Genomic DNA, 26491 nt, shown 5'->3' with positions numbered 1-26491 from the left:
ACCTGAAGGTTACCCCTTGAATTGAGAGTGCCGTTTCTGCAAGATTTAGCTGATCGTATGATGGGATTTGAGATCTTGCATTTAATTTGAATGTAGATTAGAAGCGTGGCTTTAAAATGGCTCGCAAATACATTGAAGGGAAGTTCTTGATCTTAAACAAAACCAAGTCATTAAGGACGCATCTTGCTGCAATTTCCCTCCATAGGATCAGGAAGCTGCTGCTGTGGCAGGTCCTCTGCCAGCTGTTTAGACAGCGGCCATAATTTACCTGTGCAAGATCTGAGTACAACCTATTCACCAGTATTCCAGGAACCGTTAAATTGAATGCTTACCGCACCAGTACAGAAGCACAGTTTCATTGAGTGGCTAGGCTTTTCCATCACTTGAAATGACGAACAAAACTTAAGATCAAAAACCATTTTCAAAGAAAGCTAATGTGTACTTGGAAACGAATAGCAAATTTAGATAGCACTGCCCAGGACAGCTCTGTTAGCTCTTCTGCAGTTTGTTAGAGGCTATCTGTGTTTTCAGTCTAATGTACAGGAGCTGCTGGACTACAGGCCCTGATCTGTTAAACTTCATCACACGTAACTGAGTTAACAGTACAAGGTCTGGTTTGGCTTAGTATGTGCAGTTGCCTTAGTCCTCACGACATCTTGGCTACTCTAGGTAGGCCTGTTAATAATGTCACATGGAGATGCATGTAATGACAAGTAAGCTTTGGAGAACACCTGGAAAGCTGCTATGGCAACTTGCATTCATTTTCCTGTTGTTAGGAGAAACGTTTGTTTGGAAGCATTTATGGTAAACTTTCAGTTTTGTGCTGTACTGTCAGTTCTATTTTTTTCATCTGTGACTTTAAAAGTCCTTGTTACTGAGGTCGCTCAGGTTTTATTCTAAGTGGTGAAAACTGAATTGTGCTGGGTTCAGTAATGTGCAGAAATGCACTCGAAAGGCTACGCCAAAGTGATGAGTTCCACTCTTCAGTCCTGTGTCTTCCTGTGGTTGGAACAGGGGAGTGACAAATGGTTTCTTTTTTGATGATGGAAAGAAATGGAAATAGCTTCTGGGGGATGTGATCTTACACACAAGTTAGGTGTGAGCTAGCTGACCTACCATCTTCCCTGTAGTTATTTTAAGGGGTGTAGAGAGTGGTTTCAGGTTCTGAAGAGACATATTCCTGTCCAGCTGATGGAGAACTCTTAATTTAACTGAATTTATCTTGTAATTGGTCATGTTGACCCGAATATTGCTAAGCTCGTTGGACTAATGTTGCAATGGAAGAGCAGTAGTTAGCAGTGCATTCAAATAGTGATTGTCCAAGTGAAGCAAATGAATATTTATCAAGAGAGCTGGCAGTGGAATGGAGTGACTTTTCAGTCGAGAAGGCAGTGCATCTAATGGCTGCTTCTTCCATAGTCACTGGCCAGGTAGAGCGATACACCTCTGTCGCCTTGGGCTTCTTCCAACTTATTGTCATTTAGGAAGGGTATTGATCGAAATAATACTATCTTGAGGAGGCTTTGCTGATCTGTGATTATTTCAGGAAGTTATGTGGTGCTATGAATGTCTTAAATCCAAACCACAAACCACTTTCTCACTACCACGGTCTTACTGCAGATGTTTCTTTGACACGGGAACAGCCTTTTATATAATATACAGCTGGTGGTTAGGTTCCTATCTTCTTTTTAGAGGCAAGGAAATTTAAGACTACCCTAAAGCATTATGACTACCCTAAAGCATTTGGCTGTTTATGGGGCAGGGTTTTTTTTTCTCTCTAAGGATTTAGGAAGAAGGGAAGAGAGAGAATTAACCAGTGCTAGACCTTTCTATGATGCATAATGCTTGGGAAAGCATAATATACAGCAATCTGTTCATGCAAACAATTTTAAATCTCTTTTTCTGTATAATATAAAATAATACACAGCTGTGGAAATATGAAATGGAGGAGAGATGTTCTGGGCAAGTATGGTTTACTTTGTGTGTTTGGAATACTGTCCTGCCAGTTGTCTTCTCCCATATTATTAGACTGCAGGTTCTGCTGTCTGTGCCAAGTTATCAGGAAAATTTATCAGCAGAAACTTTTCTAGACTTGTAAATGTATCATTGGTTTGAGGTCCTAATGTTTCTGCAGACTTGAAATCACCAGTTCTGGAGTACTGCAAAGAGGGGTTTTATTTAAGAAGGGCAGAAGCTAGGCTCATGGGCTTCCATTTCTCATGGAAGTTAGAAGGCATGAAGTTAAACCCACATCAGGCCACAGGGCAGCATAATGTGAACATCTCACCTCAAACAGATTAAATTAGAATTCTGGTATTCTGGGTAAAGCAGCATTTTCTGCCATGAAAATCTTAGGTATCTTAGTGGCTCATGGCTATGCAGCTACTCTGCCGAGGAGAAGAAACTTCTGTAGTCATCGACGTTTTCTGAACAAAAGCACTTTTATCATTTTTCTGAGCCTCACGGCTCGCTCTGTGTAGTTGTATTCAGAGAAGTCTCTCTGAAACTTTGTTTATGATATTAAGGGACATACATCTTGTAGCGTTATTGTCAAAGACAGAAGCGATACCTCAAAACATGGGAGAGTTTAGTAAGTCGGAAGCCTTGGTCTTAAATAAATCTTGTTTTGCACTCTTATTTGATTCATACCGATTGATTCATAGTGGCTTCAATAGGGACTAAACCTCCTTAGGAACCTTTAGAAAGGATTATTAGAAACCTCAGCGCCTTTGAAGAACTGTCTGTCTGTCCTTTGTTTATGGTATTAGGTCTTATCTCACTTGCTTTGTATTCAGGCTGAAAACAAGTTGCTGCTACCGCTCCCAGTTGGTTTCCCTGTTTTTAAATGGAGTCAACAAGTAGAGCCAGAAGTGCCGGCTATACCGAGATGATGTTTGCTTTATTTGTAAATAAGATTCACTTTCAAGGAGTGATGTTTATAAATATGACAACAGTTAGAAAGTAAGGGATTTCCACTCTCACGCTATAATTAGCAACATTTAAGAGAACATTTATTAAATGCATGTTTACAGTTAGAGGCTTATGTTTTCTATTTCAGTGTTCTGTTTAGTTTAAAACATTTTAAATTTCACTTCAAAAATTAAGGCTTTGTTGCCTTAATCCTATTTAGACTGTTTTGTGGTGGGATATTTTTATTTTGTTTGTTTGTTTTGTTTTCCCTGCCAGGCTTTTATCCAAATTGAAATTTGGTCAGTGTATCCTCTGTCTAAGGTCTTTGGTGCTCTGAACATTTCTTCTGCTGCAGTTGTGGATAATAAAAATTGCAACTAGTTTCTAATGAGTCATTTGCATGTACCTTAGTTTCAGGCTTATAGCAAAACTTCCATGTATCTTTGTACAAATAAAATCAGATTTAGGCAACTGGTTCAGTGTAGAACAGGAAACTGTAAGTGGTGATAAACCAGAGATTTTTTCGCTAGGCAAATATAACTTAATAAAACCTGTTGAATTCCTACAGCCATTAGTTTGAATATGGTGTTTGGAGAATTAGTGTTAATTGTACAGGCTCAAACTGTAGGCACCTGACCACTTACAAACATTACCTTGTGCTCCCAATGTATGACAGCTGAGATTCCAGAGCACAAATTACAAGTGCTGCTTATCCATGGCAAAAGAATCCAAGATAAAGATCTGAGTTTGTGGGATGAATTTTAACCACCTGATTCTCCGTCAACTGGCAACCATAGAGGTTAATGTTAGTGGATGCCCATGCCCTTACCTAATCCCTCTCCTAGTGTAGATTCATCCCCCTAGATTTTGTAACTGCCTACAGTTTTCATGTCCCAGTGATGGACATCCCAGTAGTTTGTCTTGGGAACTCATACTATAGATAAGAAAAGTTTCATGCTATCGAAAAACTCAGTATTTGAGCAAAAGTTGTGTTCAGTTTTATCCCATTGTTTGTACCTGGTTATAAGACAATGATTTTTGTTAAATTCTAGGTATGAGAAGACTCAATTAAATAAACAAATCTTTTCATTACCACTGATACATTTCAAGTTGTTTATATACAGAGTTAATCCTCGCCCTTTTCTAATAGAGGTGAACTGCAGGCTGGTGACTCTAGGGCAGGAACAGAACACACATTATAATCAGGCCATGCTACACCCTTTCTTATTAAACTTTACTTTCAGGGTGGAGAAGGCGTGTTTTATTGTGTAGGTCTTTACTCCTTGGCTGAGCTATATTTTTCTGTGGTTATGCACTATACAAACTTGTTCTTTTAATGATACTGCTTGAAATTTCATCAGAACAGTACTAAATTATGAATATCCAAGGTAAGACAGGCTTTAGAGTTTTTATTGTTGTCATGGAAAGACATGCTTGTATTCTCTTACATCAAGAAGAAGACGAATAAAAGATGTACAGTAGTCAAAATTTTTGTCAGACGTTCAGGACAGGAGTAAAGGACTGTTTACTCAGGTCATTGCGTGCAGTTCATTTGAATTGAGAGAATATAATTCTCTTTTTGTGCATTCTCGGGATTTTTCATGAAGTCTCAAAGGTGGATTTTAAAAATTAATATTTTATGTTTACTGTCACTAGATTGAACATCTAGCTTTCAAACTCTAGTGCTTATTATTGAGTTAATTCAATGTGTTTTACCAGTTAATTCTTAAGAATTTGTTTTGACATCAGTAACCTTGACCTAGTTCTAAAGATACGTAGTGTAGCTAAAGAACACTATATAGTAGAAGTAGTTATCCAGAAGAAAAAAATATTCTCAGCTACAGATTTTTCTGGTTGAGGTGTTTCTAAATCTTCCATTATATAGGTGCCAGATCCCATTTAAATCAAATGAACTTCTGACCACTTGTAAGAAGATAACTGAAGTCCTCAGAAAGGGCTTTGATAAGTGCATTTAATTTGAATATGTTTGCATTCAAATGCTAGACCTGAATTAATTCTGATTGTTTTAAGATTATAGCTTTTGATTACATTTTCCAAACTAGCCCTAAACCCCATTGCCCTGCCTACATATTCATTTACATTCATTAATTCTTTTAAACAGCAGGAAAAAGTTGCTGCTAGTTGATCTGATGGATTGCATTCTGCAGCATCAGCCGTTGCTTTGGTGAAGCATCTGTTCTTTAAGGGACATTCCTTTTCTGCAGAAGTTGGTAGTAGTGCTGGTCAGTGGTAGTAAAAGCTGGTCTGTTTGGTTCCATGGCCAAGTGAGCACGTTTGCCTAGAGCAAAAGGTATTTTAAAAACCAGTGTTCAGCGCACGTGTCACATCAGGCACCAGTTCCCTTTTCTCCTGTAGCTTAGCGGCAATTACCCGTAGATAAACCAGGTTAGACATGTGGCTTGTGCTCACCTTGCAGGTACATGTTCAGGCATTGCTTGGCAGCAGCTCTAACACGAGCTTTACAATTCAGTTTGCTACCTGGAAAAAGAGGTATGCTTAGCTGTCTTCTAAATTTTTTTTGGCCGCTAAAAACTAAGTAGAAGGCAGCTGGCTGTTGTGTCAGAGTAGCTTCCCCCACTTGACTAGATTAAATGCTAGTTGGGATTTACGACAGATTCCAGTTGAGGCGCTTACAAATAGTGTGAATATTGTATTTCAAGGAAACCAGTGTAGTTTATCCCAGTTAAATGGCAAGAGATTAACAGCTCAGGGCACTTCGTTAGTGTCAAGCTTGGAATAGGCTGACTGTTTGGGTTTGAAATTAACAGTCTGGCTTTGAAAAACTTTCTCTTTAGATTTCAGGAGTTTTGTGACAATTAAAGAGGGAAGAAACGTGAAAGAATAGTTTTCAGTCCAACATTTAACACTGTTTAAGCCAGCTGAGATCAGAATAACACTCGGTGCAATTTCACAGTTGGTTCAACGGAAGCAGTGATGTATGGCTCATAAGCTGTGCCTCAAATTTCAAATGCTAGCTTGAGAATTTCTTACAGTATGTGGTTATGCTGGAGTCAGTAGATCACAAATATGGATAACAGGCCTTTCCTGGATATTCAGCAGTAAGTTTGGTGTTTTAAAATCCAGTGATGTTTAGCCGTCATAAACACAAAGGGATTTAAGCTTTATGTTTTAAAATCTGGTGATGTTTTAGCCTTCCTAAACACAAAGGGGTTTAAGCTTTATGATTTTATTGTCTACAGCACAATAAAAGGACATGACTTTGCTTTTAACTGGGCCTGTTGTTTGAAGGTTCACTAGACAATGCAGATGCTCAGCATACTCATAATTCTGTTCATATGTGGTTGCAGTACTTCAAGCTTTTGTAGAACTCCCTACCCTACAGTAGCAGGATTTACTGTAGGTTGCTAAATTAGGAGAAGGTTTCTCAGTGCTTAAAAAAAAAAGTAAATTTGTAATCTACATTCAGAAATGAAGATGGAGTTTTTTCTGGTGGAGATCTGTTCTAGTATTCTATACTAGGTCCTTGCAAAGACTAAGACAAATGGATGGAAAAAAACTCTGCATGTCCAGTTGAGGTGTAACTGCCCCAGATGCACTGGCAGAAAAATACATAACTGCGTCCTCCTTGTGCTCCTAACAGCCATAGCTGTGTTAGTGGCATGCTTTTCTTTAGACCAGATTTGAATTGAGAGACGTGTTTCAATTGGAGACTTACACTTCAAGCAGTTATTGGCGCCTTCCCTCTGAGGGAGGAATGATGTGTTAGTCCCTTTGAGCCTGATGAAGTTTGTTTTCAAACGCCAAGTTCCTTGGAGGGTGCTGCAGCAGTGTACTTCTCTGGGTAAATAGAACAATGTGGCTGACATTTAGCTGGCTATTTGGTATGCTGAATATTGAAAGCATGCCCGTGTGAGTGTATTGAGGCAATAAAGATACTGTTGCCATATTGAGTAAAACCACACGGCGGTAATTAAACACTGTTTGCATTAAAATAGTTTGTTGTGAGTTCTCTCTTGCTGCATTATTATGTATGAAGATACTATATCCTCTAGCAGTTAGTTGCAACTAACCAATAAAAGATTGCAGATGAAAGCATATTGGGAGAGTATTATGGTTTCCTGTATGAGTTCTGTACCTCTAGGTTTAATCATTTGTTTAAGTGTCCTTTTATCACCGTTTTTTAAAGTACCCTGGGTAAGCATATGACAGACATCATCAATCCGTTTTAGTTTGTTGGAGAGGCAGGATTCAGACGTCTAGGTTGGCCTTACTTCTTTCCCTCTTCTGACAATCTGCTTAAATAATTCCTTAGAAGGGTGTAATAGCAGGACTCAGCTGTGTGATAGTGTTCTAGCTGTAGTATATAATTTGCTGTGATTGCACGGGCATTTATTTCAGAAGTTGTACGTACTTGATCTCACGAAGACCAAAATCTAGGTGATGTCACTTATTGAGTGCTGTTTGGTATGTTTGTTACACCCTCTAGCAAAGCATTTCTTATATTTGACTGTACATCATTTGCTGAAGATGACTGGGGTTTGTACGGGAAGGAGCAGTTTCCAGGCCCTCTAGATGAGTGTTTTCCATAGGTTCGAAGCAGCTAGATATTTACAACCTTCCAGAATTAGACTTGGGCAAATAGTATTAAGAAGGAAGAGTATGTGGTAGTCTTAAGAGGTTTTTTGAAGTATAGAGTCACAGAATGGTTTGGTTGGAAGGGATCTTAAAGATCATCTAGTTCCATCCCCCTGCCATGAGTGAGGACACCTTCCGCTAGCCCAGGTTGCCCAAAGCCCTGTCCAACCTGGCCTTGAGCCCTTCCAGGGAGGGGCAGCCACAGCTTTTCTTGGCAACCTGTGCCAGTGTCTCACCACTCTCAGAGGAAAGTTCTTTCTTCTATCTAATCTAAACTCTAAATCTACACTCTTTCAGTTTAACACCACTACCCCTCATCCTATCCCTGTACTCCCTGATCAAGAGTCCCTCCCCACCTTTCCTGTAGCTCCTTTAAGTACTGGAAGGCTGCTCTGCGGTCTCCCTGGAGCCTTCTCTTCTTTGGGCTGAACACCCCCAACTTTCTCAGCCTGTCCTCACAGGGGAGGTGCTCCAGCCCCCCCCCCCCCCGATCATCTTCGTGGCCTCCTTTGGCCTGGCTCGAGCAGGTCCATGTCGTTCTGATGTTGGTGCCCCCAGAGCTGGACCCAGCGCTGCAGGGGGGTCTCACGAGAGCGGAGCAGAGGGGGAGAATCCCCTCCCTCGCCCTGCTGCCCACAGTGCTCTGGATGCAGCCCAGCACACGGGTGGCTTTCTGGGCTGTGAGCGCACATTGCTGGTTCACAGTCAGTTTTCCATCCACTAATACCCCAAAGTCCTTCTCCGCAGGGCTGCTCTTGACCTACATGCAGGACCTTGCAGTTGGCCTTGTTGAACTTTGAGGTTTGCATCGGCCCACCTTTCCAGGCTGTCCAAGTCCCTCTGGATGGCACATCCCTTCCCTCCAGCGTGCCAACCGCACCACACAGCTTGGTGTTGTCAGCAAACTTGCTGAGGGTGCACTTGATCCCGCTGTCAATGTCACCAACAAAGATGTGGAACAGCACTGGTCCCAGCACTGACCCCTGAGGAACGCCACTCATCACTGCTCTCCACATGGACATTGAGCTGTTGACCGCAACTCTTTGAGTGTGCCCATCCAGCCAATTCCTTATCCACCGAGTGGTCCATCCGTCAAATTCTTGTCTCTCCAATTTAGAGACAAGGATGTCATGTGGGACGGTGTCAAATGCTTTGCACAAGTCCAGGTAGATGATGTCACTTGCTCTCCCTTATCCACCAATGCTGTAACCCCATCAGAGAAGGCCACCAAATTTGTCAGGTGTGATTTGCCCTTAGTGAAGCCACGTTGGCTGTCAGCAGTCACCTTCTTATTTTCCATGTGCCCTGGCATAGTTTCCAGGAGGATCTGCTCCATGATCTTGTTGGGCACAGAGGTGAGACTGACTGGCCTGTAGTTCCCTGGGTCTTCTTTTTTCCCCTTTTTAAAAACAGGGGATATGTTTCCTCCTTTTTCAGGCAGCAGGAACTTCACTGGCCTGCCCTGACTGCTCAGATATGACGGATAGTGGCTTAGCCCCTTCATCCACCAGTTCCCTCAGGATATGTGGATGCATCTCATCGGGTTCCATGGACTTGTGCACCTTCAGGTTCCTTAGGTGGTCTCAAACCTGATCTTCTCCTACAGTGGGTGGTACTTTGTTCTCCCAGTCCCCACCATTGCCTTCTGTGACTTGGGTGGGATATACATTACATAAGTAGCAGATATACATTGCCCAAAAGAATTGAGGTGAAACTGATGCATGTAGAACCTCAGCATGAAGAGAGCTAGACTAAGAGAAACAATATATTCAAGTGTCAAGAAGAATTAGTTGTTACATCATATATACTGGTTCTGTGGACTATGAGCTGTATTTATCTTTGGAGAGCATAACTTAAAGATAAATATTTAATAGTCAGGGCTCTCTCACATTGGCTTGTCACATAGTAGATGATAACCTAGTAGGTAACATATGATTTTGTCTTGCATCTTTCGTGATGTACTAGAAAAAACTATTTTTGCAAGGTGTCAAGGAAAGATACTGCATTTCTTTGCAGCAGAGGAACAAGACTAGTCATCTTAAACATGCTGAAGTGATGGGTTTACAGATTTTTCTGTGCAGAGTTGAAGGATGCTTTTATGGGTGCTCTTCTAGTGGAGTTTCCCAGCCTCTTAAAGCAACTACTAAAGTGATGCAAAAAGTAGTCAGTATTTTACTCAGATTTCAAGGCATTCTATTAGATGACAGAAAAGGCCTGAGGTTTTGGTCGCTTCTTCCAGTAGTGTTTGAAATCTGCATTAGGCATGTGTTGGATTAAAGACTACAAAGTACGAGTCCTCCAAACCCTGAAGGGCCTGGAACACTTGGGTTGCATCTCTGCAGCCGAGATGTGGGATGGCAAAGCTGGTGTTTTGCTCTTTTCGACTGCCTCTCCTCTCCCTCCCTTTCCTGCATTTTGCATAGTTCCCCAGCTTCAGCAGTCAAGTCCTCCTTTACCTGGGATGCCATGTCAATGACAGATAAAACTGATACAGAAGGTTCTAGATGTAGATCTTATGCTGGGGCGGAACAGACAGCAATGTCTGTCACTCCCTGTTTATTTCCTCAGCAAGTGTGCGCCTTGTGTGGAGATTAGTTAAGTTTGATCTCTTTCTGCCTGTTCTCTTAATGGTAATAAAAAACCCTGTACAAGACAAAGTGCTGAAACTGGAAAAAACCTTCACATTCTGAAGAATAGTCCACCAGCTGGATCCCAGGTTTCCAAGTCGGGGAGAAATAGAGTGTAAGCAAACCCCTGTGTTTCATGTTGGCCAGTCTTTTTTCAACTGGTGCTGAATATAGGTTTTTCTAGTGTCACGCTTGGCACTGATGGCAACGGCTCCCCATCTCTGTTGGAAGGTTTCTGAATTGCACTTCAGGGGCATCTTAAATCCCAGCATAGTTAAGAGACTAATGTAGATTCTCTGAGTTACTTTTGGCAAGCCTACAGGGACACTGAACTCTTCTGAACAGATTAGCCAAGATTTTGTCTCAAATTTTTTAATTTAGTAAACTGCTGGTTCTAATATAGAAAAATGAAGGAGGAAGATATTTAAATTAGTATTATAAAGCATTTTTTTAAAGAAGTCAGTTTCAAAAGTTTTGACTTTGTTCTTTGTTTTCCTTTCAGTTAACAAACATAAGCCATGGATTGAAACAACCTATCACGGTATAGTTACAGAAAATGACAACACGGTACTGTTGGACCCTCCCTTAATAGCCCTGGACAAAGATGCACCTCTGCGTTTTGCAGGTAAAGAATTCATCTGCATTTCTTTTTTAACAAGTGGAAATGCTATTTGATGACCAATGCTGTGTGTCACTTAGTGTGTTTTCCCTAACAGTAGCGTAATGTTTCGAAGCTTTCAGACCCTAGGAAGAAATGTTTGTTCATGGGCCGGAGTTTGATTTCATATTTACAGCTGTAAATATACAGCTGTATCCAAATACCCAGACCAGAGAGTGCTCTGTATTGCAGATATTCCATGCTGCTTTCAATTTCATATATATATGTAATTTTTCTGTTTTGTTGGGGTTTTGTGGTTGGTGGGTTTTCTTGTTTTGTTTTGGTTTTTTTTTGGCATAGTGTCTAACCTTTTCCTCAGTCCTCTGGATTCCACATTTCACAGCATTCAGTCTGGGAGTTCTGAAACAATTATTTTCTTATCATTCTGAAGAGAGCTTTTGGTTTTCTTAGTTATTTTGATTTGTGTCTTAATAGATTGAAAGCAGTAATTACTAGAATTAAGACTGCATTTCTTCTGTGCAGTATTTGGACTGAGAATTCCTGTACAAATCTCGACTTTCTGTGATGAGCTTGCTTAGGAGTTTTGGGCAGTTTTAAAAAATGGAGGGCCTCTTCTACCTGAAGGAAAGGCTTTTTCTCCTCTAACGAAGAATATAGAGAATGCTACGCAAGCCATTTGCAAAATGTAGGCGAACTCCTCACTTTCAGCATAGGACAAACAGATGACAGTTTTCTTACAAACTTCTGCAGTAGGTTTTTTTCTGGAAACTACTGTTTAAGAATACTGTATTCATTAATTGGATGCATGAAAAGTACTTTTTTGGTTAGACAAAATATTAGAAAACTGTGTTTGAAGAATACCATCGGGCATCTGCAGGTATTTAAATTAGTTGTAGTGGATAACACTAGCTTAAATTAGGTACTTGCAGAAGCTTACTTCGTTAAATAAAATTTTAGAGTTAAGAATCCTAGTAAAATACCTAAAGGATGTGACATTAGCCATTTTTGGGAACATTGCTTAGCCTGGCTTCAAGGAGGAAGTGGTAGAAAAAAGAGAGTGATTAAATGAACAGCCATTTGAAGTGTTCAGCATGCTAACTGCATTGTGTGCTGCAGTATTATGGCAACTCGGTCACAATTTCCTAAAGTGGTACTTAAAAGTAACAGTTTTGTTGCATTCTCATAAGGCTGTAATTATCTTCAAGGCTGCCTTATAAATTCAGGAAGTTCAGAGATAATGGTAAACCTCTGAAATTCAAACTTTCTCATGCAGTGGATACACATGGCAGAGGCTCTTAAGTGATCTTAACTGGAAATAAAACTGCTGTCTATGAACAAAAAAACTTTTCATTTCCAAATGAAGAAGCTTTTGTTGGGATACACAAAATTGGTTAAGTAAAAAGAGGTATAGGAAGGCTGACTTGCATATTTGGTGATTAGGAGAATATGAATCATCTCTTGCAGTTCTTAAGACCTTTAAATGTAGGCGCTGGTAGTTTGACAGCGTTGAGCAGCTTTTGAAAATGGCAATTTTATACCTCTTAGTGGATGGTAAAGTTTTCTTGAGTGCTGGATATCATGAAGCTTTAAGAAAGTACTGGCAGAATATCTTCAAATATGTTGTCGAATTTGCAGAGGAAAATCCAATGTCAAAGCACCTCTTCTCCATTGTGTTGATCTGAATTGTATAAACCTACTTTAATTGAGTGAACATTTTTGCCAACTGGAAGTTGGTTTTATTAAACGTTTGTATAAACATTATATACTGTTATATACATCAAAACCTAACAATTCTTAAGCTGCAGCAGCAGAACAATGGATTTAAAATAGTTATGTTAAAATCTTGAGTGCAGCATTCTAACGTTGTAAAGAAATTCTCCTTGATGTGACTGTTGAATTTGAATTGCGTAAATTTGAATGACTGTGCTATGGGAATCTATAAAAGTATTTGTCTACCGTTAAATGGAACAATACTTGAGTCTGTCTTTGAGGAGACCCAATGTGGGAGACGTGTTGAATCAGCGTTATCAATTCTAGTTGGTGGTGCTGTAGTCATGTCCTAGGACGGAGAATAGCATTGTTGTTGTCCAGCAGCATCGATGTGGGTGTTTAAGTGTGAGAAGCCCATTAGATCAGTGACATGTTTTCACAGCAAAACAAAGCGTTTTCAGGATACAAGGGCTGTTTCAGCCCTAACTGGTATATTCCTACTTATAAATCAAATTTATTCGTGCTTCAAAAGTTGGATATTTTAATTAACTGTGCCCCCTAGCTGAGCTGTGAAACTTTTGAACTGTCTGCAGGTTTAAAATATTTTAAATAGAGCTTTTTGCTTTATTTTCATTTTGAGCATGTTGAAACATCTTAAAACTAGTTCATTTAAATGCTTTGTAGTACATGAACTGTGGGGCAAGTAGAAGTAACGTTTTATTGCTTTGCTCGCTCCGTGCTGTGGGTAGGATCTTAAAATTCAGGTGTGCAAAAATAAGTCAGGTTGTATAGACATTTGTTTCTAGGGTAATTTATATGGTTTTACATCTGAGATGACATGCTTTTGAAAATAGAGTTTGAACATAGTCGTGCTGGGTTGCCTCGCCATACTGCCCGATGTGTAGAGACCCTATGGAATCAGGCTTTTGTACGACGATTCTAACAGATCCGCTTGAGAAGACAATGACCATTCTCCTTCCACAGTGAAACTTTTCTGTGTTACAAGCCGAGTCATGCTGGAATTTGATCAAAAATTACTTTGCTGAAAAAAACGGAATAAAGGACAGCTACATTTTCTATTGTGCGTTAGAGTAATTCATGTCCAAAATCAGTTTAATGTCTGAGGCTCTCAGTATAGATTTCCCCTTTACTAAGCAAAAAGGAACTGAATTTTTATTGCATTTGAAACAAACAATATTTTATCTGAACGCCTTCACATCGATGAATGTGTTTTGTTATGAGACTATAATGCAGGGTCTTGCTAGCAAGGTGTTTGAAATGTTTCCCTTGTGGAAAGAAATGTTTCCTTCTTTTTCTGATGTGTCTGTAAAAGGGTTTTAATCCCTCTTCCCCCACCCTGCCCCTAGAGAAAACCACTTCTCAGCCACAATACTTTATTTTCCCCTTACTAATCTGGGATGCAAGAAGTATTTTTGTGGGGGTTAGGAATTTTTTTGACTTAAATCATGAATATGCATAGAGCTTTGAAAATGATCTTGCAGAATCTCCACGCTTTAAAAAAAAAGGCCCAAAATTCACGAAGCCTTCCTGTCAGCCTCTCCCCGGAGGTGTGTGGGGTTCACGTGTTCCAGTGGGCGAGTGCTGATGCCACGTTTCCGTGCTGCACCGCCAACCCGTGTTTGTTTAGGGCAGGGAGCTGTGCTGACGTCCTGTCTGCCGCAGGCCTGTGTGTACTGCGGCGCTCAGCTGGATGAGGGTTAGAAAGAAATGATATGTAGAGAAGATGAATGATGCTGTGTAATCAAACAGATGAAGGTTTTGATCTTGTCGCATCCCATGAGTGATTCAATTGTACAGCCAGTTGGCAAACCTAAGAGGAAATTTTGTTGCAATAGTATTTCGGCCATTTTTGCATTAAATTAAGGCATGCATGAAGTGACGTTTTGTACCTATCGTGCACAAAAATACAAGCTGAAATGGAGTTATCACTAACTGAAATTGAAAATTGCTTTTTAACACTTTTGTATGGTGTGAAGGAATACTTGTTTAGGAGACGTTCTACACATCTTGAAATGGGAGGCTTTCCATGATCCCCATGTAGACTGCTGCTTGGTTAGAGCTGGGAGAATAGACTTCCTCTCCTTCTGTGCAGGGGAAATGTAGAGGGATAGCTGACTCCAGAGTTGGAAGAATGTCTAGTCAAATACTGTATGTGCAGTTTAAATACCTTATGCACCCTTTTTATAACTATATAATTGTTTTATATCATTACATCAAGACAGCACAGAAAGAAATAAAACAGTAAAAATAAACAAATTCTGCCAAATCTTCACTGTCACTTGATTGCGCTACACTAGAAAGGAGAAATACAGAATGCCTTTAGGATACAAGATTACTGTATGTTTTCTGGCTAACATAAGTTCCACAAACCTGTAAAATGAAATGTTTTCCAACTGTGATTACAGCTGAGTGAAACACAGTAAAGTTCTATCCTACTTACAGTTTATTTAGCTGAGCAGTTTCCGATATATCAAATATAAACTAATTTACAGATTGATCATCATTCTGTTTTAAGATTAGGAGAGAGAGAAATTTATTTCAGGAATGTATCTCCACTTCAGAATGGAATGAGAAGAAGCATTAATAAGCACATATGACATAGTGTGAAACATTAGGGAGAGTGGTATGGGACTAAGGTTACTTAATGGCAATGAAAAAAATTCACTGCCAAAAATTCTATAATCACAGAAGATCATTCCCTATACTATATAAAGATAGGTATTTCATAACTGAGATGAAAATCTATGCATGGGCATATTAATCTGTAAATTGTCTTATTTGTCTTGAAACAGCTCTCTAACAGCCTGTAATATATTTTTGAGAAAGGAGGGGGAGCTTTAATTTTTGAAATATTTTGTACTTTAGAGAATTACTCCTTTTTGCTCCTTTTCATTGCAGAGGCACTTTGAAGAAGGGAGTTTAAAAAGCCTGTTAGGTTGGGAGCTCTGCGTTTGCTTATTTAGAGTGCTTATAAGTAACCCCATAGTTTTTATGCACTATAACTTTTTCAGTCACAAGAACCTTGTCTGTGTAGTAATAAAAGGGCTTTTTGTTAATCTCACTAGTGTGAAGTGGAAAACACGATTGTGTCAGTTATTGTTCCGAGAAACCTGTGGTGGGAATTAAGCTATAGTACACCTGGAACAGGAGCTTTACACCTTTAAAAGCATCTGGAGACACACGGATATTTACCAGAGAGCTTATTTATGTCTTATGCCCAGGAGCCAAAAAAATAATGCCTGAACTTCCTAGCAGCCAAATTAGTGTTGGTGCCAGAGTTAAAGGTCACTTCAGATGATAAAGAACTGACCAGCTGTTAGACAGCCTCCCCTTCTCCCAAATCGGTAGTTGCCGCCTTAATACACTTCTCCCTCCTCTCTCCATTGTCAGGCTTTCTGCTTTAATGTTCCCTTCCATGTATTTTTTTTTTTTTCCTGTAATCTTAACGTTTCACACACAATGCTTGACTCTCAAGGTTAGAGTTACTGGAAGGGAGCAGGGACGTAGCTGTACAGGGGTAAGAGATGTGGAATATTTAAAAGCTTGCAGTTGGATTGTCACTTCTGGCTAATCGGTGGTGTCAGCCGTGAATTTAAGCAGTGTAAAATTTTCTTGAATGATCCTATTGCCAAAACACATCAAAATCCGGGATTATATTTATATCCTGTGTAAGAATAGACTGAAGTAACTTATGTGGGTGCCATGAGAGGCAGCATACTTGGTGCATTAAAATAAAGAGCTGATAATAAATCTGGGGATTACCTGAAGTGAGTTTTAGGGAGAACCTAATGTGAGCTATATCAGAAACTGGCTCCTTTTAAAATGAAGGACTGCAAATCATGGTACATTATAAGATATTTTTCCTTAATTACGTTACTGCTTCAATATTAAACTGTAAATTTGCCTTTTTAAGAAAAATACTTCTCTGTAACCATAGTGCCTCATCTCTCTTTAAGGCCACTCTAGAATGGAGGTTTGAAAAACTGGATTACTGTAAATTGTTTGAAATGTATGAGAATTAACAGGAGAGCTGCTAGAAATGATTTGAAGTGTACAGTTCTGCTTTGTTATACTGGAATTCAAGTCAAAGATGATGGTAATCTGGAAGAAATAATTGATCAATTGGATGATACGTAAAAAGTGGTAGTTTGGGGTTTTAACAAATGAAAATTTTCAGAGGAGTGAAGAACAGGGTTAACTGTCTTTTCATTAAAACTGTGAAACCATTCCAGGTGCCTATCACAGTCATCTAATGCCATTGTAAAACTCAGTTTTATCTGAGATCTCCTAAACATGGAAGATCCAAGGCACTGGAAGCCTGTACTTTTCTGGAGTGGCTGGGGGCAAGGCAGCCTGCTCTAGGGCATCCTCACTACTGGTAGATGAATCTATTTGAGTACCTGAATCTCTTCTGTCCAGCATTACAGTATTTAGTAGTGGAATAAAGTCATAGAAGCTGTTGGTTGCTTGTTTAACCTGGAAAAATGATACACTGCGAGGAAAATATATATGCCACCACCCCCCCCCCTTCTTACATTAAAGCTTTTATGTTCATTAGGATCACAATTTAATGTGTATATTTTAAAATCATGAATTATGGCAATACTGTCAAGTTGAGTTTGAGGCAGAATTTAAATTTTGCAAATGCTAGGTGTTATATAACCTAGACCATTAAAAATTTATGTGGAAACACAGAAATCCCATGACTATTTAAGTTTTTGGGTTTTTTTCCCCTGGAACTCAAAAGGAGAGTATGAAGTTTTTCAGTTTGTAGAAACATGGTGGTTTCAGTGTAATAGATAAAAGCTTGTTTAAATTATTTAACATGTCTTCTTTAAATAGAATAGTACACATAAATTCTGGTGAAAATTCTACTTTATGGATGGTTCTTCATCAACGTGGAATTTTGAAAATATCTTTTTGTTTATCAATTGGTATTAAGAAAAAAGAAAGAAAAGGAAGAAAAGAAAAAAGCCTTTTGATAAACTTATTAAATACTTGAAAATTCTGCAAATGACAACCTGGAGTTAAAAGATTAAACCATATTTAACATAACTAAAACTCTAAAATTGTAACAGTTACAGCAAATCGCCACTGGAATTTTAAAATACAAATTTTCCAAAGCTTTTCTGTGTAATGTGTACATCTTTGCCTTTTCCTTATTTGCTCCCTTTCAACCTTTCCTGTTACTGACTTGGGTTTATCTTTTCTCCCTTTAGAGAGTTTTGAGGTGACAGTCACCAAAGAAGGTGATAAAGGGTTCTTTCTATCCCTTTTATGAATATTAACCTACTAACTTTGGTTATGAAATGGGGAATCAGCACTTAAACAGAAGATCCTGTCATGCTCTTTTGTCCCATTTATTCTCCCAGTTTTTTTCTATTTTAAAATATATTGATAAAAACTGTTATGTAACCAAACCCTTGGTTAGAAATATCTGTAAATCAGACATCCATTTGAACCATTTGGGATTATTTTACGTTGTACGGACACTGAAGAAGTTGGTTTTGGGGAAATTAGCATTTTCTGGTATTTTCACTGCTAGCTTACTTTTTTGGGACATCTTGAGTTTTTTCATATGCTTTGTAAAGTAATGTTGAACTGCCAAAGCATTATAGCACCTTCCCTGCAGTACGCTTCCTTCAGCAAATAAGTTTCAGTAGTTTGAAATCAGAATCAGATTATTTTTTTTTAATACCTCTAGACATGTTTACAGTAGGAGTGCATTCTTGGTACTATGATACCACTGCAAGTATAATAACAAAACAGTGTTTTATCTTGGTGTAAGAAAATCACCTTCAAAATGTAACAAGTTATACAGGTAAAAACACAGTGTAGGTGATCAAAGTGTTTATTAAGTGGCTTTTGTTAGCACAGCCCAGTGTGCCAGGCTCACTCCGCATAATGTGCTGACAGATTGACCTAGCTGTGCCAGCAAGAGGTCTTGTAATGTAATCTTAGGCTTAGATGTGTTTTAAAATGATGTACTAGGGACTTCTCTTGCAAGTTTGTTAGAATGAAGAGTTTGAATAGAAAGGAAAGCCTACTAAATCGTTCCACGTGAGAGCTTCCTTGACTAACATATTTGGTCTGTGTTAGTAGATAGCTGTTGAAATGGATGCCTGAGAAGTTGGTATTTCTACCTTTCTCATTCAGTAGTTTATTTTGATTCCCTAATTTTAGCCAGGTACATTGCACAGGAAGACTTTGTTCTTTGATCTGTTGACGGAATTTCTGTAATTATGGTGCTGAACCTGTAAGGAAAGCTTTTTCATCCCTTGACTTGTAACTGTGCATTTTAACCTTTTGCTCTGGTCAAAATAAACAAGCTGCCCAGCTATTCCCAGTGGCTTGGCATAGAAGATATTACCAGTGGCCTTGGCTGTATGCTCTCATAAGACCTACTCTTACCCTAGAGCTATCTCAAGTACTCCTGTGAAATGCCTGTCTACATTTCTCTTTTTCTCTTTTGTATTCCTGCATGAATGGATGCAAAGTAAACAAGTTGCTTGGAAGGCAGACGTATGCTTCTTTTTACTAAAGTTCCCAGAAATCACCCATTTTAAAGCACAGTGCTCTTGCTTTGTCCACAGACCCTCACAAACCCTTGGCTGCAAAATATTTGGTCATTTATTTTAAAAACGTGTAATAATTTCGACCAGTTCTAACCTCTCTTAATTTGAATCTGTAGGTGAGATTTGTGGATTTAAAATTCATGGGCAAAATGTTCCCTTTGAAGCAGTGGTAGTGGATAAATCCACTGGTGAGGGAATAATACGCTCTAAAGAAAAGCTTGACTGTGAACTACAGAAGGACTACACATTCACCATACAGGCCTACGACTGTGGAAAGGGACCAGATGGAGCAAATGCAAAAAAGTCCCACAAGTAAGTAAATCTGTGGTGGGCTGAGAGGAAGTTTGGTTTCAAGCGGTCTCCTGCACAGGGTGATTTATGGTCTGTGTATTTAGAGTAAATGTAAACCAGGTATTAATACTGGAAGACTTTCATATAATGGTAATATAAATAGCAGCAAAATGGAAATGAACTGTTCTGACATCTCTTTAGCTGTATTCTAGATGATCCTGCTTTATCCCTTGATGCCTCTGCATTTACATTAGAAAATAGTGTAGGGCTAGAAGCAGGAAACCTGTTGATATAGGTAAAATCTGGCTTGAGTTGATAGAAGGAGTTTATGGGATACCAAGCCTGGACATTGTTTCAGAGTACAGTTTCTAAAACCAAAAAACTGATTCAAGATGTCAATCCATATTAAACTTGACAAAATGGAAAAGAATACATCTTGCTGTCATTTCCAGACAGCCTCACTAAAAAAAGCAAGATCAATAGCATAAGGTTTATATCTGTCTAGATTAAAGAATAGGAACAAAGCAATCTTTAGCTAATCTTTATCTAAAGAAGAAACCACAATGTAAAATGCTCTCTAGAAAATCCACTTGAGAATAACTATTTAACGCCCCGGTGCAAACATCTGCAGAGCATGTGGAAAATTAGTTTGTGTGAAGCAAAGAAGGGCATAAATGAGATGAGGAATAAACTAGCAGCAGTCATCTTGGTGACAAGTACAGCCTTGTTACTCTATAGCTGTATGCTTCAAATAGGCAGCAGAAAGTTATCTCCTTAAGGATTACACTTATGAAAAATAGGTATGCCCTTAAACGCTGTTTGATATTCAATTTGACTTTTGAAGAAAGATTTCAAAGAGAAAGATGGCAACAAACGTTTTGTTGAGTTGCCTGGAATTATATTCTTTGTTCAGTTTGATAGTGTTCAGTTCCTTCTCTGCACTGTAGAACTGACCTATATTTTTCTACTTGTGCTGATTAATTGAGATACAAACTTTATTCTGATGGCTCTCGTAAAAATTATGGATACCCAAATTCATGGCTATGTAATGAACCAGTGCAGATCTAGTGGCATGCTCTGCAGCTCTTCTTTTCCCACAGCAGAATGATGGGTTTCCAAGACCTGCATCTACAAACCACTGTTGAAATTTCCTTGGCCCAAGGATGTCTGTTATATTTTTTTTGTGGCTTTTAACCATCCTGGAGTTTAGCTCTTAAGGTCAGGAACATAAAGCGTGCTTGGTACAGAAGGCCATTTTTTGTGGCATTTATTTAGTACATAGGCTAAAATAAAACCATAAAGACTTTTTTTTTTTTTTTTTACCATAAGCATTAGAAAACTTTTGCTTTTATGGAAGGACTGTAGTGATTGAATTCTCTATTAGTTTACATTCCAGATACTTTCTGTTATTCACCTTTTCTCCTTGGTCATTGACAGAAACTACATTATTTTCCTATTTTGTATACACCAGCAATCAGTGACAAGCTTGAAAAGACAGAATTCAAGATCCAATCTGTTTAGGATTATGTAGCTAGCTGTATGATGTGTTAAAGTGTATCTTCCGCTTCTGTGATTCTTCCATTTAAATTGTCTGATCTCTCATTCCTACATCCAAGAAATAAGCCAGTTTTCACTGACTTATACAGCTCAGTACTTTATTAGCAAAAAAAAAGCTAATCAAATGCACTTGACTGAGCTCTTAGTCTCAGACCAGTCTTAACTGTCATTCTTGTTCACATGAAATAAAAATTGGCTGTTTCTATCAAATACTCTGACAGCAGGAAAGAACTCAAAGGATTGTACTGTTCTAACAGAAGTAAAAGCCTATTTTGTCAGAGCTGTATTTTGTTGTATTTCTGTAAAATGGCAGCAATTTAATAGTTGCAATACAAGGGTTTGAACTTGATTTGCAAATAAACAGCAATAGTAAGCAATAACCTAGAACTACACCAAATTATATAGCAACACACTGGAAAAACATCCACTGCTTTCCTAGTTAGGGTAGTTGAGATTGTTAGTTTTATTAGTCATTGGTCACTGTTTTCTGGGAGCTTAAATTCTGAAGGATAACTTAATCTGTAAAAGAGGGAGCTCTTTTGTCGGATTCCTTACATGAATAGGGGTTTTGCAGTATGTAGGGAACTGACCTTTCTGTTTTACTTCCAGAGCAACAGTACATATTCAGGTGAACGATGTTAACGAGTACGCCCCTGTGTTCAAAGAGAAGTCATACAAGGCAACAGTTATTGAAGGGAAGAGGTATGACAACATCCTGAAAGTGGAAGCGGTGGATGCAGATTGTTCACCTCAGTTCAGCCAGATTTGCAGTTATGAAATTGTAACTCCGGATGTACCTTTTGCTATTGACAAAGATGGTAAGCATACGACGGGAGATGGAGTGGGAATTACTATAATTTGCCACCCTAACAACAGGACTTCAGACTGGTCAGCGTAAAATGGCAGCAACCTTGTTTTAACCCTTTCCTACAATGTAGTTAAATGGAGGTGTTCACTTTTACCAGTTTGAATTGATAATGAAAAGTGAGATGTCTTTCAGTGCCAATACCATGTGCCATCTACTGATGTAAGGAGCAGATGGTGTGTTGCATGTGTGTTGTTTCTTGTAAAATGCTTTTCAAAATAAAGGAAATATGGTAGCTGTATTATGTTTTAAACCAGCTCTTTGCAGGCTTATTTTTTTTTCCCCTGTAGTTTTCTATTCTGTATGAGGGTAGCTTTTGCTAGTTAGCTTTCAAAAATTGGGATTCCATGTGTGTGCTTTTCACATTTGAGATGCTCATATGTGGCTCTGGAGATTACAGTGTCATGGTTATTGGTTTTGAAGTCTAGTGATTTGTTTAGGTAATTTCCTTTCCGCTGGTGATCTGTGGACCCTTCAAAATCTATACACTATTTCTGGGGGTTCGTTCAAGCTTGTTGAGCAAAGTGAAACAGGTTTTAGTGGGCTCTAGTTTGAGTTTTGGGGGGATCCACATTGCCAATGGATAATTTTCGTGGGTGTGCAAATTTTTAAAAAGCTAGAGAATCCTGGCATGTGCCAAACAATTTATGTATCAGTTTCATTTTATGAACAGTTTTATTTTGAGTAATATACTATACTATTAAGAGCCTGATAAGTATATACCTGCTGTTCTGTGTGTGTGTGCTCATCTCTGGATTTATGTAATTTTTAAGGATCTGGGCCTGATGTCTGGCATTGAAAACTCAAATAGTGAAGGGCTAATTCACTTGCAGGTGTGTCTGTTAAGGTCTTGGTACCTTTATGAAGTACACAGGTGGTACCTGGATGCAATTAAACCTGCACTGACCCTGAGAAATGAGTAGATATTGATGTCTGATTATTGCGCTTTTTTTTTTTGTCTCAGGTTATATAAAAAACACAGAAAAGTTAAACTATGGTAAAGAACATCAGTATAAACTGACAGTAACAGCTTATGACTGTGGGAAGAAGAGAGCTGCTGAGGATGTGTTGGTTAAAATTAGCATTAAGCCTACATGCAAGCCTGGCTGGCAAGGTTAGTTTGATCTCCTTCCTGTCTGCTTTTAGCACTTGCCAGTACCTTCAGTTAAACATGAGACATTTTTAATATTGTTTCTTTGGATAAATATACAGGTTGGAGCAAAAGAATAGAATATGAGCCTGGTACGGGTTCGTTAGCACTCTTCCCCGGTATGCGTTTGGAGACATGTGATGAGCCAATCACCTCAGTTCAAGCAACGGTTGAACTAGAAACCAACCATATTGGTAAAGGCTGTGATAGAGACACCTACTCTGAGAAATCCATTCACAGACTCTGTGGTAAGAATGCTTGTGTTAAAATAAAGTGCTTTCTCTTGCTTATTAGCTTTTCTTTGGATATTGTGTTAGACCTCAAATCAATGAGTAGATACGGTCTTCATTTGCATGTAGTTTCCTCCAGCTTTTTTCCTAGTGGGCGATAAAAAGCATGAAATTGGTTGAAGGTGACTTCTAAAATAATTATCAAATGCAGTAAAGAATCTTTTTTTCTGCCTCTCCCCTAGCTTATATAGACTAATAATTCCCCTCACATGAAATTCATGTTCAAGAGCTGAAAGAATGTTATATATGTGAAAAGGTATAGCCATTAAAACCTCTCTCTTTTTCTGAGGCATGATGGATGTGAACGATGCAATGTAAGAAATGCATGGTGAAGAAGTAGATGAGAAAACCAAGAAAGTGTGGTTTGGAAAAAACAGTTTACTTGCATCAGTTAAATTTATACTGTGCTTGCCCTAGGCATAAAGGGCACCTTGGCATCCACGTATGCCGCAGTTAAAGGTCTTGTGAAAAGTTTATGAATCCTTTGTAGGCAATATGGAAGAATTGAGATTGCAGGGCAAATTATCCCTGATGATTTATGTCTTCAGCTTCAGTTGAAGTTAGTTGAAAGTGTGAATATGGCGTAACCCTAGAGACCCAGGCAATTCCTAAGCTATTCCCTGATGAGGTCACTGTGACATTAATGATTTAGGCTTGAAGCGGGGAAAAACCAGAAAGCTGAGTACCTGCTGGGTATCATTGCCTCTGACTAGGATATTATTAGACAGTGATCTGAGAGGGGATGCTTATGCAGCCCTCTTCAACTGGGTGAATATTAGTCTTAAAACTAGTAAGTGTCAAGAGAAAGGCATCATGTTCATGGGCCTGAAGGACAAGTGGTATTAATGTAATGGTTCCTGAGATGGAGGCGAAATAAGGTTCTACAGCTGTAGAGATAGTAAGCAAAACAATTTGAATGAGATTAGTTGTCCATGCAGAAGTTAAATTTATGGAAGTCATTGTGATATTAGATATCTATTATTAGTGCCACATTATTTAAAAGGAGAATTGCTTGATGTGTGGTGGTAGTGCGTAATCCTGACAGTCGGTGCTGAGAAATTAATGGTCAGAAAAATAGTTTGGTTTGAAACCAGCGGTGATCTTTTTAGTTTCTACCTTTTTTTTTTCATTTGAGCATTTTTATTGTAGGTGCTGCTTCTGGCACAGCTGAGCTGCTTCCCCCTCCAAGTAGTGCTGCTAACTGGACAATAGGACTTCCTACTGATAATGGTCACGACAGCGACCAAGTCTTTGAATTTAATGGCACGCAAGCTGTGAAAATTCCAGATGGCGTTGTCACAGTCAATCTCAAAGAGCCCTTCATGATTTCAGTATGGATGAGGCATGGGCCTGGAACCAAAGAGAAAGAGACAATTCTGTGCAATTCAGACAAGACAGGTTTGTCAATACTTCAAATATAAATGGTCTCATTGTTGGGTTTTGTTCGGTTGTGTGTGATGGTTTTTCTCTAGGTTACGTTTCTCTTGGAAGTTAAATGGGTTGTAAAAGTCACTCTTTATTGTGCTTACCTATAGTCGTGACTTTAGATTATCTAGCTGCAGACTTGTTTGTCTAATTCTATTTCAATTTACATTATGCATTTCTTTTTGCTGTGGTAGATGACTTATTCTGGCAGTGCAGTCTCAATTTTGCATCTCCAAAGATAGCCTTATTCTTGATGCTGCCTAAAATCATTAAGAAACATATATCAGGTTTAGTGACAGCATTTGCTACTATATCTTTTTTTTTTTCCTAGGAGGAGGTAATTTCTCCAGTGATGAATTTTTTTTCACCCTGTGCATAATTTCAGTCTCTGTGAATGCTACTGACACAATTATTTTGAAGATGCTATTTAATGAGACTGAAATCTGATAACCCTGTTTCTGTAATTGCTGTCTAATGGGGGTAAAAGAATTCTTGTCGGTTTTAGCTGGAGCAGTAGATTTGTTCAGTGTATTGGAAAGGTAATTTATTTAAAATGCTTCTAGGTTTCTCCAAGGAAACTGCACTGAATATATTTTAAATTATATTTGAAAATAAGAAAGATTTAACAGTATTTGTAATATCGTAAAAGCATTTCTTTGAACAGGAGAAAAGTGACTGTCATTCAGAACCAGATACAAATACTCTCCACTTTTTCCTGCCTTCACGCATTCCTGTTAATCAAAACCCAAAACTTTGGATTCATGGAAGCAAGTGAACTGGAGAAAAAAGGCAAATTTAAATACAGTTTTTCCTGGTTTAAAGTACATGAGAAGCAGACCTTCAAAATGGGTTTTCCTTTTTTATTCCTTGGTTTGACCTAACCATATAATTTTTGTGACAGTTTCTGGTAGTATAAATATCATTTGCCTTCAGTTCAGTGGTATATTATGCAATATTGAAAGACTTGGATCTAGGTTTGTTGGAGGGAGGCGATTTTGAATATATTGCGCTGGAACAATAGAGTCAGATTTAATGCTGTCAGGCTGAAAGATTGACATGATTTTGGTATTTTTTCATTGCCTCCTTTCTTCACTCATCCATGCCATGGAAAGGATGGTGTAGCTAAAATGTTTCTTTTCCTTATTCTTACCTGTTTCTCTAGCATCTCACCTTTGTATTTATTTTAAATGATAAATCTTTTAGAGGTACGTTTATATAGTTTTCTCTTAGGAAAGGATGTCCACCTGCCACCATGTGTTCATGTTCCAAAACAGTAGTTAAATGAGGTAGAAGCTACTTATTTGTAACCAAAAAACTCTTCTGTTTGCAAATAGAGCTCTTTTTCTCCTGCTGACAGGTTTATCTCTGTGAGTCTTCAGTCTCATGCCTTCATTTAGATTGGATTTGGAGACAGACATGTCTGTTTATTGTACGGTGTATTATTACTCATGGGTTCTTCAAGAATGTTTGCTCTAACTATTACAGATGTCTTACAAATGCATTACAAATTACTACTATTACAAATGTTTTATGTTCCTTTTAACATGCCTGATTTACTTCTACATTTGTTTCTTCCTATCAGTTACTTGGGGACTTATGCATGAAATTATAGAACAGGTGAATTTTGTGGTGTTCTTAAGGTTTACAGAAAATAATAATGCTAATTCAAACTCTTGTGCAGATATGAACCGGCACCACTACACACTCTATGTACACAACTGCCGACTTGTTTTCCTCTTTCGCCAAGATCCTTCAGAGGGGAAAACATATAAACCTGCTGAATTTCACTGGAAACTAAATCAAGTAAGTTGGGAAGTTGGTAGGATGTTAGAAT

The 26491-nt window shown here is 38.6% G+C and overlaps 1 protein-coding gene across 4 annotated transcripts in view; it reads left to right on the top strand.

Annotated features, from left to right (window-relative positions):
• CLSTN1 (calsyntenin 1) overlaps positions 1-26491 on the top strand; it is a 42244-nt gene that overhangs the window by 1303 nt on the left and 14450 nt on the right. For 2 of the 4 annotated variants that reach the window (XM_074893177.1, XM_074893179.1), the window contains exons 2-9: positions 10657-10779; positions 17724-17753; positions 19196-19391; positions 21537-21745; positions 22757-22906; positions 23005-23190; positions 24382-24630; positions 26339-26460. In XM_074893177.1, coding sequence (XP_074749278.1) covers positions 10657-10779; positions 17724-17753; positions 19196-19391; positions 21537-21745; positions 22757-22906; positions 23005-23190; positions 24382-24630; positions 26339-26460 — 1265 coding nt within the window. The remainder of the gene's footprint in view (positions 1-10656; positions 10780-17723; positions 17754-19195; positions 19392-21536; positions 21746-22756; positions 22907-23004; positions 23191-24381; positions 24631-26338; positions 26461-26491) is intronic. The other 2 variants (XM_074893178.1, XM_074893176.1) reach the window with 1 other exon arrangement.

Source organism: Strix uralensis, chromosome 23, assembly GCF_047716275.1.
Source record: "Strix uralensis isolate ZFMK-TIS-50842 chromosome 23, bStrUra1, whole genome shotgun sequence".
Classification (NCBI taxonomy): Eukaryota; Metazoa; Chordata; class Aves; order Strigiformes; family Strigidae; genus Strix; species Strix uralensis.
This window is presented reverse-complemented; position numbering and strand designations above follow the sequence as displayed.